This window comes from Corvus hawaiiensis, chromosome 9 (assembly GCF_020740725.1).
Source record: "Corvus hawaiiensis isolate bCorHaw1 chromosome 9, bCorHaw1.pri.cur, whole genome shotgun sequence".
NCBI lineage: Eukaryota > Metazoa > Chordata > Aves > Passeriformes > Corvidae > Corvus > Corvus hawaiiensis.
In genome coordinates, this window is record NC_063221.1 from 31,651,358 (window position 1) to 31,665,676 (window position 14,319).

Consider the following 14,319-nt stretch of genomic DNA (forward strand, 5'->3'; position numbering starts at 1 on the left):
AGTGCCAGAGGGCAGGGCTGGATGGGAGATTGGGAAGGAATTGTTCCCTGGGAGGGTGGGGAGGGGCTGGGATGGAATTCCCAGAGCAGCTGTGGCTGCCCCTGGATCCCTGGCAGTGCCCAAGGCCAGGCTGGACATTGGGGCTGGAGCAGCCTGGGACAGTGGGAGGTGTCCCTGGGGTGAGATGGGATGGAATTTAAGAACCCTCCCAACCCAAATCAGTCTGGGATTGACATTTATAAAGCCCCAAATCTGCAGTGGTCAAGGCTGGAGTGCCTCAGCTTCAGTGCAGAGTCAGGATCTTCAGCAAAATAAAATTAATATTTTTAGTTAAGCTCTTCTCAGGCAGGAGCTCCAACCCAAAACTGCACCAAGAACTCCTGAGAAGAAGATACTGAAGAAGAAGATACTCAAGAACTCGTTGGGCTGAAGTGTAAAGAGCAGAGCAAAGCAAACCCTTCTGAAATCCAAAGGAAATGCCTTTGTTTCCCTCTTCTCCTCCAGAAGAGGAGTCAGAATTAACAACTCCAATTCTTTTGTTATTTCCTGAAAATAATTATGGGCAAGGTATTGTGCATTGTTTGTAACTGAGGGGAGAATTTGCTCCTTTCCTATGAAACTGCTCTGATTAAGACAACATTTAGGAGCTACAGAAACAACTCCAGCTCCATTGTTTGGGGGATGAGTAAATGAAGGAGAATCTTTTCCTTGGAAAGCTCAATGGATTTGTGTGAGTGGGGGACAGATTTTTGCTATTCCCCTTCCACAAACAGGAACAGGAGCACAGATTTCCCCATTCCCAAGCGAGCTGGAAAGGAGATCGTGCCCCTGAGCTCCAGGAGCAGGAGCCAGCCCTCCCTCAGAGCATCTTCCAGGGCAGGGGAGCTGGGAAGAGGGATTTGGGAATCACTTGGGAAGGTGGATTTGGATTTCAGCCTGGCCAGGGAGTGCTGGAAATGCTGGAGGGGCCCTGCTGTTCTCACTCACTTCCAGCAGCTCCTTCTTTCCAGAGCTTCCACAAAATTGTGTTATCCCAGAATGGGCTGGAAGGGACCTTCCAAAATCCCTCCAGAAGGGATTTGGATCCCTTTTCCACACCAAGAAACAAACCCAGCTAGGGAAGAGTTAAACTCCTCCTGCTCTGTGTGCCAGTGACTCCAGGATATTACAAAATCCTGGGGTTTCTCATGTTGGAGCCTATTTTCTTTAAAAAAAAAAAAGAACTTGAGGCAAGTGTAAAAAACACAGGCTGCTCCCAAAGTTTCAGTGAAAAGTCCTTTTAAAAGATGACCAAAAGTGCAGCAGCATCTGGCACTGATTCAGTGGGGAGAGGAGGAGGAGGAGAAGTTCACACAGAAAACAAAAAGCTTTCAGCAGTGGGAGAGAAGTCCAACCCCTAAAAACATTTCAAACCAGACAAATCCTTTCATTTTTGAGATAGAATTTCAAAAGGACAGGACTAAAACCTCTCAAAGTAATCAAAAATAAGAATTATTTCATTTCTAAATTACCATCAACAGTTAATCCACTGCTCTATTTAAAAGGCCCAGACCATTTTCCTTTTTTAAAATTCATTTAGGGACCAGTTTCACAACCCAAAATCCACAACAAATAAATGAAATCAAGGAAAACACCACCAGGACACAACAGTATTCCTGGGAAAATGGGAATCTTTGGATTTTAGGGCTTAACTCCTTCTGAAATGCATCTGAAATTATGTAAAATCCGTATTTGTGGCCCAAAGTTTGACAGTTTTCATTGGTGGAGTACAAGGGACAAAAGAGATTTCCCTGCCAAACTCCAAATCCCAACTCCAAAGCTGAAAAAAACAATAATAAACCAGCAGAACTTTTCATTCTGGAAAGCAGGGGCTTTTCCACAGCTTCATTCTACGAAATGGTGCAACAGGAAAAATGCAGAAAATAAAGCTCAGCACAAATTAATTTTGTTCATAATTATTTTCAGGAAATAACAAAAGAATTGGAGTCATTAATTATCTTAAATCACCTTTCTGGGTTATGAACAGCCAAAGATTCTTTTTAAGAGGCAGCTGTTTAACCAATTTTAAGGAAGGTGCTTCCCATCATTCCCCCAGGGCAGGAACACAAACACCAAACACAGCAAAAATTGGGTTTTAAGGATTAATAGTTCTTAATTAATTAAAATTTAAAAGTTAATTATTAAAAATTAATTAAATTCAAGAGTTCTTAATTACTTAAAAGGATTAAATCCCCACAACTGCACTTTAAATATCACTTTCTTTTACTGAGGGAAACAAAGAATTTCAGGCTCAGGGGAAATTTCACATTACACCAGAGATTTTTATTATTCAGGGTATTCTTACTGTGGATGATCTCAGAGCAAGAAAGGGCACCCAGTGCTCTGTAAAAACCTTTTGGAGTCTCTCAATTTCATTATTTTGTGGTGTTTATCTGCCCAACCTCATCACAGCTGGGTAAATCTGAGATCAGCCAGGGTTAAGGCATTAATAACACTAATAAAAGAAAAAAGAAAACTACTACAGCATCCTCTTCCTCCTCCAAAACCAGCAATTATCATGACTTGAAAAGCAAAGTTCAGTCATTTTTCCTTGTAGCAGCTGATCCAACAATAACAATTCCAGTCTGGAATCCAAAAATCACATTGCAGAGCCCTCTCTTTGCATCTCCCTGCACCCCAAACTGACCCAGGGTGGGTGAAGATGATTTACAAGGTTATTTTCTTACAGTTGTCCCTCGAAGAATCAATTAATCTGTGGAGTTTCTGGATTAATTATTCCTGCAAGCAAAGTTTATTTCGTGTATTTTTCACCTGTATCCTGCACTTAAAGCTCATATTGGTAGATGAAGAGTCAGAATAAAAATAATAATTAAAAACAGAAGCAAAATGTGCAGAATTAGATTTCTATCAAACCCTAAAAGGATTAAAACTTGCTCAGAATTCCTGCCTTCATTCCCACTGGATGAGGCCAGAGCACCCTCTCAGCCCCAAATCTCAGTAATGCCTGTGCTGGATTTCCAGGATGCCACCTGGGGGTACCTCTGAGCCAGATCCTGGGACTCTCCTGGCTCCTGGTTTCATTTTTCCAAGCCTTCCCCAGCCCAGTCCCACAGATCCCTTGCAGTCCTGGAGAATTCCAAAATCAAGAGCCTGATGCTTTTTCCTTTTAAGAGTAAAACTCCCACTGACTTCAGAGGGAATTGGAACACTTCAAACAGGAATTCATCCAGAAAAACACTGACCCAATGGGTTGGAGCCAATTTTCCAATTAACTCTGACCTTGTTCACTCCCAGCTTTGTGAAGAGAACTTCTCGTGGTTTTTCACCTTCTGGGCCTTTTTTTCTGAGGTGGAATCCCAAAGATGCAAAGAAATCAGGAGATATTTGAAGCTCCTGCTGCTCATCTCTCCTCTAAGGTGTGCAAAGCAAGCTGCTGCTTTTGGTTTTGCTTCCCTGCTTCTTCAGGGAGCTCAGAAGAAGAAGAAATATCATTTTCCAGGTGTTTTCCCTTACCTCATGCGATAATGGAGCCTGAAGGATGATTTTTCCTCTACCTTGAAGACCTGGTTTGGTGCATACCAGAGCTTTTTGTTCTCATCGTACAGGGCAAAGAGGTTGTGGCACAGAGGGGACACAGCTGTCACAAAAACACACAGAGGGATGAATCACAGGGCTCCAGTGCACACCCACACCCCAAAACACAAATGCATAAAGCAAATATTGGATCATGAAGAGAAACTGATACTGGGATTAGATAAAAACAAACATTAGGAAGGAAAGGTTGAGGTGGAGCTGTCACCTTGGTTCAGCTGGGTGTGGGGTGTATTAAACAGATTGTTCTGGTGTTAAAGTGATTCCCAAATCCTGATTTTGCCAAGGTCTGAGCTTGAGGAGAAGTGACTTAAAACCTTGATTTTGTCCAGGTCACAGAAATGGGAGTTTTACCAAACCCACCCCTTTGTTCTCAGCTTTATTTTACCAATAAATTCAACCCCCAGAGGTAAAAGAGGAGATTTTAACAAACAAGAAGAAAGCTTTGGTCATTCCCCAGAGGGGTTTCCAGCTGAGAAGAGACTTTGATATGAATGGGCTGATCTGCTTTAACTTTGCATTTCCTCCCTCCCAGATTAAACGAGGCTGTGCTGTGTTTACAGGTCTGGTTGAATTCCTTGTTTTGGTTCTGGGAGCAGCTGCACCATCTGGGGGTTCACAGCCCTGAAAAAGCAGCTCCTGCACACCAACATAAATAGGGGGGTGTTAAATACCCCTCACTTTGCTTAAATCTCTTAAAAAACAACACTCATTTGAGGAGGTTTGTGCTGCAGATTCCCATCCTTTCACCCATTCCCATGGAAGAGGAGCAATTAGGCAAATGAGCTGAAGGCTATTACAAGAATCCAGGTGATGTGGGCACAGAAAATATTTGAGAGCTGCAGGAAAATTCCTGCCCAGTTCACCTGTTCACACCCCCACAGCAGCTGGATAACACTGGGTGTTCCATGGGGAACAGGACAGGGCAGGAAAGAACCCCAGAACTGTAAATACAAAAGCACACTGGCTTATGAGATCCAACAGAGATTAAATCCACTTTTTCCTGTGGAATTACAGGTATTTTGCTGAGCCCAAGCCCAGAGGGAACAGCACAGGACAGGCCCTGACACGTGAGGGATGCACACGAGGTAAAAGCAGCTCTGTGGGGATTTACTGGGACAGGGTGGCTCTGATGGACACACAGAGGATGCCTCACTTTGGGTGCTGAGCTGAAATAAACCCAAATACTCACAACACCTCTGGGCAGCCTCAATGCACAGCTCCTCCGAGGTGAACTCGCCGCTGGAGTAACAAATGGGGGCTTTGTCCTGCAGGTAGAAGAGGATTTCCAGCCCCTGGTGTTGAGCTTCCAGGTTGAGTTCATTTTTCTTGGTGCTCCTCATTTTTGCACAGAAAGCCATGGCTTTGCAATCTTCTTTTACGTTGAGATACTGGGAGAGGAGGGAAAAGAGCAAAGGGAAACGTGAGGGGGAGCTGGAATCCAGAACACAAATCCATCACTGCTGGCACGAGGGGCCAGGCACCACAGCTCTCAAAATCCTCAGGTGGGAAGCTGATTCTTCAAAGCCAACGAGGTGAAAAGGGGAAAAAAGCAATGTCAGTGATTATTCTGGTTCTGGGAACTCTGCTCCAAATCATTCCCTTTTCTTCTGGTGGCTCCACAGCTTTTCTGAAAGGTTTCTCTTCTCACTGTAAAGCACAACTTTCATATCCTTCAGCACTTAATTGGCTGGAAAACAACACTTGAGACTGAGTGATTTAAACAGCTCATTTTATGTTTCCTTTTTTAAAAAGTCAGCTTCTATTTTTACAACCCCTTAACAGCAAAATACTTCTCATTGTTTTCTCCCCTCTCATCCTTTGTGATTGAAACTCCCATCACTTTATGAGTCATGGTGTATTTTATAAGGTTTATTGGCATTTATCTTTTATTACTACTTCTCTCTCTCTCTCCAGGAGGAAAGAGTAGCACTGAGTGGGTTTAATGCAAGAGCTTTTAGATTAGCAAGGATGCACAACAGGGCAGCTCTGACTCAAAAGAAAATTGTGTTTTATTTAAGCACCCAGTGCTTAAACAGAAAGAGCAGAAAGTTATTTGGGTTATTTGGGTTCTTTGTTCCATGTTTTTCTAAACTTCAGCTCAATCAACAACAAAACCAATTTTATAGTTTATGAAATTAATCCTCCCACTAAAAAAACAAATAAAAAATAAACCCCCAAAGCCAACACACCTGCATTTATGTGCCTGTGGGATCCTCTACACAACTGAAATGGGTTGTCTTCACTCTCCCCAGGAGCAGCTTCACTTTGACTGAAAAAAAAGGGAAAATAGGCATTGTCAGGAACGGCTTTGTACAGTTTGAGGCACAAATGAAATGGCCAGGCTGATGAAATTCCACCTGCAGTCCCAGGAAACCTTTATTATAACTGAGATCTGGATCTGGTCTCAGCCAAAGCCAGTCCCAGGAACCACCCAGGAGTTTGGGCACGTCCACTGATCTCCTCTGACACTTTGGGGGCACTGCCTGAGATGCAACCAAAAATCCCAGGGAAAGCTTTGGTTATTCCCTGCATTTTTCCCCTATTTTCAGTTTGGGCTTGGTCTCATCACAAGCCTCAGCTGTGACACCACAGGAACATTTTCCTCTGTGCTTTATTTCCTCTGGGACTTTTGAAGTCACTCCATTCCTCACATTTTTATTAGATATTCATTCCAATCCTTCCCTGCTCTCTGCTGTTTCTTCCCCTCCCAGATTATCATTTAAAATGTGTCTAAACTAAAACTGACAGTGCTGCTGGTTTGGGAAACCTCACCCATCACTCATCTGAGGCTGAAAGATGCCTCCACTTCCAGCCTCCATCCCTCCTTTTTCCCTCCTCCTCCCCCATCTCTGCCAAAATGTGTTTAAACTAAAGGTGTATTTATTATTTTTGCTTCACCAGTGTGGGGCCTTAACCTGACCTAGCAGACTGCAGCAAATATTGCTTTAAAAGCCTGAGGCTTAGGCTGGAAAAAGTCAGACGGTGCCACACAACTTCCCTCGTGCTTGGGAAGAGCCCAGCAAACGTGATACTGTCCCAGAAAAAGAATTCTATTGAAGAGCCTGGCACACATTGCCAATTAAATTGCGTGTTCCTGCCATCCCTGCCACTTGAATGCTAAATTTGACTTTCCAGGCATATTCCCTTGGCAATAATATGGGGAAGAAGTAACTGAAAGCCTGATTTTTGGAATATGCAGACAAGCCAGGAATTACTTCTGCACAGCACCAGAAAACTGAAACATAAAAGGTGAAAAATATGAACTTGAATCTCATGAAAACCACCCCTTTTTAAAAGACATATAACTGAAGCTCCATGTATTTCAGTGTCTGTGTGGGCCTAACGTTAAAAAAGTTGTCCAGATGTTTTAAAATGTGAGGGGGAATATAAAACCACTGCCTTTTAAAGATTCATAAATCAAACTTCTTGTTTTCCAACAGTGCTGCTTTGCTTTGGTTAAAAGCTCCTACTCTTGATTTTAGCAATTCCCAGAATCCTAAAAACCCTTAAGTGCTGCTTCATTTACAAAACCTTCTGGGGATGAACCAAACAAACCAACATCCAATCTCCGATTTATTATTTCCTAATGGGTTTTCCAGACATTCCCGTGCTCATTGTTAGGGATTCACATTTTAAAAATGCATCCCCATCTTCCAAAAAGTCTCCTTTGACCGAGACAAATTCCTGCTCTGTCGGAGCATCCCTCACCAGACCCACACACTGAAATGCTTCATCTCTGAAATGTGAAGGGGATTTTTACCCTTTGCCACTGAAAAGCTCTCAGAGGCTCAGTGGAGAATTGTTATTTGTGTAGTTTCTGGTCTCCTCCCTGCCCAGGGGACACATCCCAGGATGGCAGGGATGTGCTCAGTCCCTGCTGACTGACAGGACAGCACTCGCCTTTTTCAGGCATCTTTTAATTTCGCTTCATTTCCGTTTCTCCCAGTGGAAACAGTTCTTTGTGATGCACCCTCCAGAGTATTTTTGGGAATGCAGGATGGCTCTTCTTGAGATCCCACTCCCCCATGCAAAGGCTTTTCCTGGTTATTTAAAATCCTGACCCACACACACATGCACCGCCCAGCTGGACAAGGGAAGCCAGGTGATGGAATCCTTTTGGATTTCAGATTCCCAGGCTGCTTCTCCCTGGATCCTTCTGGATAAGACATCTGGGGCACTGCCCAGGCTCCCCAGGGAATGGTCCCGGCCCCGAGGCTGCCGGAGCTCCAGGAGCGTTGGGACAGCGCTGCCAGGGATGCCCAGGGTGGGATTTGGGGGTGTTGGGGTGTCCATGCAGGGAAGGAGCTGGGCTGGATGATCCTTGAGGGTTCTTCCAGCTCAGGATATTCCACGATTCTGGGATTTCTGCCACCTCCTTCAAAAGCTGTATTTCCAGAACCTGACTGGCAGCGTGAGCACGCCCCTGGCCCGGGGCAACACCAGCAGCGGGAAGGGGATGGCTCATCCTTCACCCAAGGCTCCACCACACAGCTGAGAGATTTTGGGCACAAACACAAAGCCATGAACCCACAGCTGCCAAAACTCACATCTGATTTCTTTGGATGATGTCAAAGAACAGAGCTGGATCCCAGGGAAGGAATTTTTTTTCCTCACACCCAGACAGAGCCTTCACACACTTCTGGTATCAGAAAGAGGAAAAGTTACGAAATAGAGGGAGGGAAGTCTAAAGATGGATTGTTCAAAATCAGTTTGGCCATTAAACTATTAAAATATTCGGGAGAGAATAATATTTGGTAAAAACTCAAGTTCCTGCCTAGGATGTGCTACATTTGAAGCCCAGCAGCTCCAGCATTTTTAAGAAAAAAGCCAAATGTACAACACTATTTGCTAAATAACCCCTTTAAACCTGGGCACGCCTCGAAAACTAAGAACAGGCAGACGCAGAAATTAAATATTTTTGAAACTATCTGCAAGTCCTCCTTGAACCAGAAGGATGCTGCTCCACCAACACCACACTTCACCATAAACCAGGAGCCTGGAAGCCAAATGCAAAGATGGAAGGTCCATTTCAGAACCTTTTCAGCAAAAGCCCCTAAAATATAAGTACAGGAAAATCCCAGATAAAATCTGACCAACCCAAAACTCACTTTGAAGCACCATTTTCAAGTTCTTCTTCTTTTCTGCCCTCTCAGCCCATTTAGTTTCTGGTTTCCTGACATGGCCATGGCCTGGGGATGTTTATGATTGCTTATCCTAATACAGGAACAGATAAGTTTTCCTTAAGCATCAGGTCACTTTTGTACTATTTATACTTTAATGTCAGCCCAAAAGCTCTCAATTATTATTATTTTTTCACCACACTCCCCAATAAACCTTTCCCATCCTGTCCAGCCCAGGGCATGCATTTAACCCTGCATAACCTCTTAGAGACTCCTTGAAAATTTAGATCCATGAGCACACGCTGTTTGTTCTCCACAGCATCCTCTCCCCAAATGTACATTTGATTTATTTCAGTTATTGATTATTGTCTTTATTTCACACTTTTATTCAGTGAGCTCAGCACACACTGCTCACCTCTGCCCCCAAACCAGAATTACTAATTCCCCTGGGTTCTTCTGTGCAGTCCATGCTGTGATACGACCGCTCCACGCTGCAAAATTGTGTTTTAGAGTAGGGCCAAGAGGGCGGAGAATGGAAATTTTCATCAAAAGTGGGTCATGTGCAGCAAAGTTCTCAAGAACTGAAAACCAGCCAGCTTCATTAGTGGCATGCTAATATTAACAGATACCAAATATTTCCATTTTTAGCTCTCCAGCTCTGAGCAGCAGAGGAGGCCAACTCCTGGTGTGTTCTCTGAGTGCTTTGTGCCTACCCAGAGCTTCACAAACTCACTCCATCCTCTGCTGCACCCTGAGGAGTGACCCTGCTTGTTTCCTGTGCCTTTCCAAGGCAGTTTCAGCCACTTCTCTGAATTTCATGACGTGTCACCAGTATGGGAAGAAGTTGCTCAGCCCTCTCGGAGAGCTGGCTGTTAATTTGCCACCTTTATTTTCTGCCTGTAATGGCTGGGGCACATGCAGGAGCACACAAACACAAAATCACTTTGTTTTCTGCATTACCTGCTCTTCCCAGCCTGATTTTCCTTTGGATACAGGCTGGGTTTCTGTAATGACCAATTTTTCGTAGTATGGTTTGGGTTGGAAACGACCTTTAAAGGTCACAACCCCTCTGCAGTGAGCAGGGGCATCTTCAACTAAGCTTTTATAGCTCATAAAGGTGTACTTAATCCTCTTTTATCCACAGTTTCTGGTGTAAAAACAACTTTAAATGACACAATTCTTGAGGCTTACAACCTATTATTATATCCTTGTGCAGTCAACACCAAGCACTTCTCCTTAAAACCAGGATCAATTTCCTTGGAGGCAAAGGTCTCAAGCCTCAAGAAGCCATCAAGAAGCCATCACAGAACCCTTCCAACAACGACCTGATTTTTCTGTAATTAGTTTTTCCTCACAAGCCAACTATCTAAAAACCAGCATCAGCCTGACAATAAAGCTAACGGGGCTGAAGTGGCATTCCAATTTTAGGGTGATTTACACGGACAATTTGTTTTTATTCCTGCCTGGGACACGGCATTAATGATCCTTTTCCTTCCTTGATGTTCTCCTCTCATCCCCACGCCCGTGGCAGTCTGCACCTCTGGGGTGGGATGGAAGTTCTCTGGAAAAGAGCCACGCCACCTTCCCAGCAATGGAGCAGAGCTCCAGGAAGCACGGCCTCTTCCCGGTGGCACCGCGCTGATTTCAGGGGTTTCCTGAGGGGCACTTCAGGCGTGTGGGAAAACTGCCAGGGAAATTGCTCATCATGGCAAACACCTCAGGCTCCTCTCGAGAAAGTGTTAAGGGCTGTGCAGAGCTGGCTCCTGCTGGGCTGACGTGGCAGTGACCCTCAGCAGGTCACTGGGGCAGGACGTGACGAGGCTACGGACGCGTTGCAGATAAAAGTTAAAGCTTCCATGGAAGTGAACGAGTGGGAATGAGGCACAGAGAGTGAGAGAACAGGGGTCACACAGCAACAGCTGCGGAGCTTCAGTCCAGCACAGCCCTCAGGGCTACGAGGAGGAGCTGAAGGCAGGGAACAGCTCTGCCTTCCCCAGGGGAGGAGAACACTCTGCAGCCGTGCTACAGATCCATCAGAAAGGCAGCAGAGGAAAAGAACAGAATGGAAGAAACACCCCCCCACCATGTGCCATTTCTCTGCTGACTCGGGGACCAGAGTGGGACATCATCATCACACAGCTGAGCCTGTGGGGACGTGGCCGGAGCAGCCACCAGGCCAGGGCAGTGCTGGGGAACTCCAGGAGTTCTCCGAAGCAGGGAAAGCCACCAGGAGGGAGGTGAAGCAGTTTCATGGTTCACACCTTGCACATGAAGGTCTGTAACTGGAGATTTCCTCCCCTCTTTAACCAGACAGGAACAAGAGAGGTCACTTCATCCTGTTCTCCTGAGCCTTAAAATCTCAGAGATACCATGCTGAAATGATTAATGAAGAAACCTCTGGGGACTCGTTATGCATCTACAGGCTCTCAGAGCTCCAAGCTCCCCTAAAAGCCAAGTTTCACAAGCCAGAGTTCACCCCACCTCACCTTATTCACTTAACAAAATTCATTTGCTCCAGAGGCTGTGCATGTGGAGATGGGATGATCCCCAGGGCCCAGATGCGCCATCCTGGCACCTGTTCCACACTGTTCCACTGGGTAATTCCTTAGACAATTCCAAGGGAGCTTGCTGCAAAACAACCCCAACAACCACCTCCACGACCCACTGGTGCTCCTCAACGAGGGAATCCCACATTTCACTGGCTTTTAAGGAAAAAGCAAGCATGGATTTATTACGACAGCACCCGGATTTCCGACAGCGCCTCAGATCTTTAGTAAGAAACAAACCAAAACAAGCAACCAGCTGAGGTCTAGCGAAGTCAAGACTGGTGAGAAACATTCTCAACAAGTCCTTTCTGCAAATGAGTAGAGGAGAAATCAAATGAGTTGCTCACTTACCCAGGAAATCAGTGCCAGCACTGGTAAAGCCCAGCTCTCCCACATCCCTAACAGAGAGAGAGAGAGTTGGAAGCAGTTCCTCCAAGCCCCACCAGCCTGAGGAGGTGAACTTCTCACGGGCTTTGCTTTCTAGTTTGAGTGTGTAAAACATGCAAAGGACCTGGGACTGGGTGACCACAGAGCTGCTGCAAAGGTCCCGCTGGCTCACAGCCACCCCAGCGGGGCTCCCGGCTCACAAACCACACACGGACACTTCCCTCCTGCTCGGCCCTGCAGCCACTTCCTGGAGAGCAGCTCCAGATGTTCTTCTTGACCTTTTTCATTTTCACATCTAATCACGAAATGGAGGCTCTCAGCCCAGTTCCCTCCAGCCCTTCTTCACTGGGCAGCACGGCTATGAGCAAAACTCCTCACCCCCTACAACACCCCCCATAAAAACACCGATGTGGGGTCGGTAGGGACCTTAAAGATCATCTCATTGCCACCCCTGCCACCATCAGCCACCACACACATGGAGGTCAGAGAAGGAACAAGCAACAGGGGAGGTTTTGCAGCAGCAAAATTCCTTTAGTCCAGCACCATCCTGCCCAGGGGCTGAGCTGCCCAGAGGCTGTGAGGGCATCCCAGCTCCTCCCACGGAGCAGGGATTCCTGAGGGCAAGGACCAACCCCAACTTTCCCTCAGTAGAAGAAACTCAAACAGAGGCACCTCTTGCACTCAACCTGGTTTCAAAATAAATGTCACCGACCTGTTGCCATTTAAGATCCTTCCAAAGGCCCTAAAGAGGTTCTCACTATGTGGCCAACACCTCTGAACATGGCAGAGCACCCAAACCCCCCAGATGGCTGCTGGCAGTCATGTGCTTCCTGTGGTGGCTTTGCACTTTGGTAAGACTTTTTTGATGGTTTGCCTTTTTCTTTTTTATTTATTTTTAATGTGGCGAGGAGATATTGTTAAAGTTCACTTTTAAGGGCTCGCCCTTTAAAACGAGGCCCAAACAAAAGCAAACAAAACTTCACCGGTTTTGTTCACCCTTCTGTTAAGAGCAAACCACCAACAAAAATATCCCCTAACTAAGAAACGTTCCTGCTATAACAGAGTTGAAAACTACACAATTCCATAATGAACTAGGGATTTAGAGAGCAATTTGATCTTCAAAGTCTCTTAGCCCGCTCTGTGCTCTCTACTCCTCTTTTATTAAGGTAAAACCCTGCTGTAATCCTCGTAGCCCCCAACTGTAGTCACAAACATGCACAAGATCTTCTCAGGCTCAATGGAAAGTGGACAATATAGACTTTTCCAACCCAAAAAATTCCTGTGTGGAGTTATTGGGCTACACCGGTTTGGTGTGCATAGAAAAAAAATGTTTTCAGTTTAGAAAAGTGGGCACAGAGTGAGCAGCCCAAGCACTTCATGGTAAGATATGGACAACCCAAGGAAGAACCAAATGCCACCAAGCCATAGTTTTTAATACAAGTGGGAAATACAGGTATTTATTGCCCATCTGTTGGGATGAGCACACACAGCAATTACTTTTTATTATTATTAATCACCAGAGAACACCTGTATGCATGGCTGGCTGTGAAGACATTTATCCCTCTTAGTCAGAGGAAGGAACTGGGACAGTTAATGGACTCGTCTGAACCAAAATGAGGTTTCCAAGTCCTCTGACTGAGAAGAGATCTTACATCTGCATCTAAACTCATCTCTTTAAACTGCAGATTCAAATCTGGGTGAGTGAACTCTCCTCCAGGATATGCTTTGGTTTGCTTGCAATTGCTTTTATATTTTCAGGCTTTAATGAATCCTTACACTGCCTACTCTGAATCCTTATATTCCCACCTTCAAAAAGAGGAGCTAAGCCCTAAATACCACCTGTGAAGACAATAAAGAAATGACATGGTTCAGATCTCACCCTAAATTGTTTTTCTCTGATCCCAACTGCAACAAAGATTGGGGAAAAAACTTGTAATTTCTTCCAGCTGAAGGCTCTTTTCTTCCCAAAAATCAAACACAAGGAAACTGGCAGAAGCCACTTGAAACAGAAGAAGCCAATCCGTGAGAGCCAAAAGAAGCCTTTAGGAAGTTGTCTCAGTAAACAACTCGAGCTCTGCCAAGACCCAGGATCCTTGTGCCTCCCTTTGGTGGCCAAAAGCAGAGCCTGAGCTCTGGCTGCTCTGGGACACTAAGGACACGTCTCCCAAGGTTTCCTAGGGATGCTCCTTCAGAATATGGAAGAATATGGAAGCTGCTGCAGTTGAAGTCTTATCTAACAGCTGCTTTCTGCCTCAAACAGAGCAACACCCTGTTATTTGTCTGGTATCAGGTTTATCTCCTGAGACAACCAAGACAATTCAGTGTTTGAGCACGGCAGGCTCTGCCACCAGCAGCAGAAGGAACCTGTAAATCCAGTCCTGTCTTCCAGCACCACCCCCTCACACACAGTGCTTCGAGACACCCTACACGTCATTACAGATCTTCTTCAACCACCCAAAGTTCTGCCTATCATTTTCAGCCATGAATTTTCACAGGCCAATTTATCTGGGAATGCTCTGGAGCAGCTGCTACAATTAAGAGTTTGCTGGTGTGAGTCTCCTGTCAACCATGAGCTGTAGCCCAGCACCACCCTGGCAAGCAAACCAAATATTTACCCTCAATTCATTCAATCTCATGGACAAATACATCCACTATTTTTAACTAACTGGCTA

The 14,319-nt window shown here is 45.3% G+C and overlaps 1 protein-coding gene across 1 annotated transcript in view; it reads right to left on the reverse strand.

The window, feature by feature from the left end:
• The window catches only part of JAK1 (Janus kinase 1), a 45,026-nt gene that overhangs the window by 15,774 nt on the left and 14,933 nt on the right, over positions 1-14,319 (reverse strand). Inside the window, exons 2-4 of the mRNA XM_048313397.1 lie at positions 5,784-5,863; positions 4,784-4,982; positions 3,514-3,637 (exon numbers count right to left, since the gene is read on the reverse strand). Coding sequence (XP_048169354.1) covers positions 3,514-3,637; positions 4,784-4,982; positions 5,784-5,789 — 329 coding nt within the window. The 5' untranslated portion in view covers positions 5,790-5,863. The remainder of the gene's footprint in view (positions 1-3,513; positions 3,638-4,783; positions 4,983-5,783; positions 5,864-14,319) is intronic.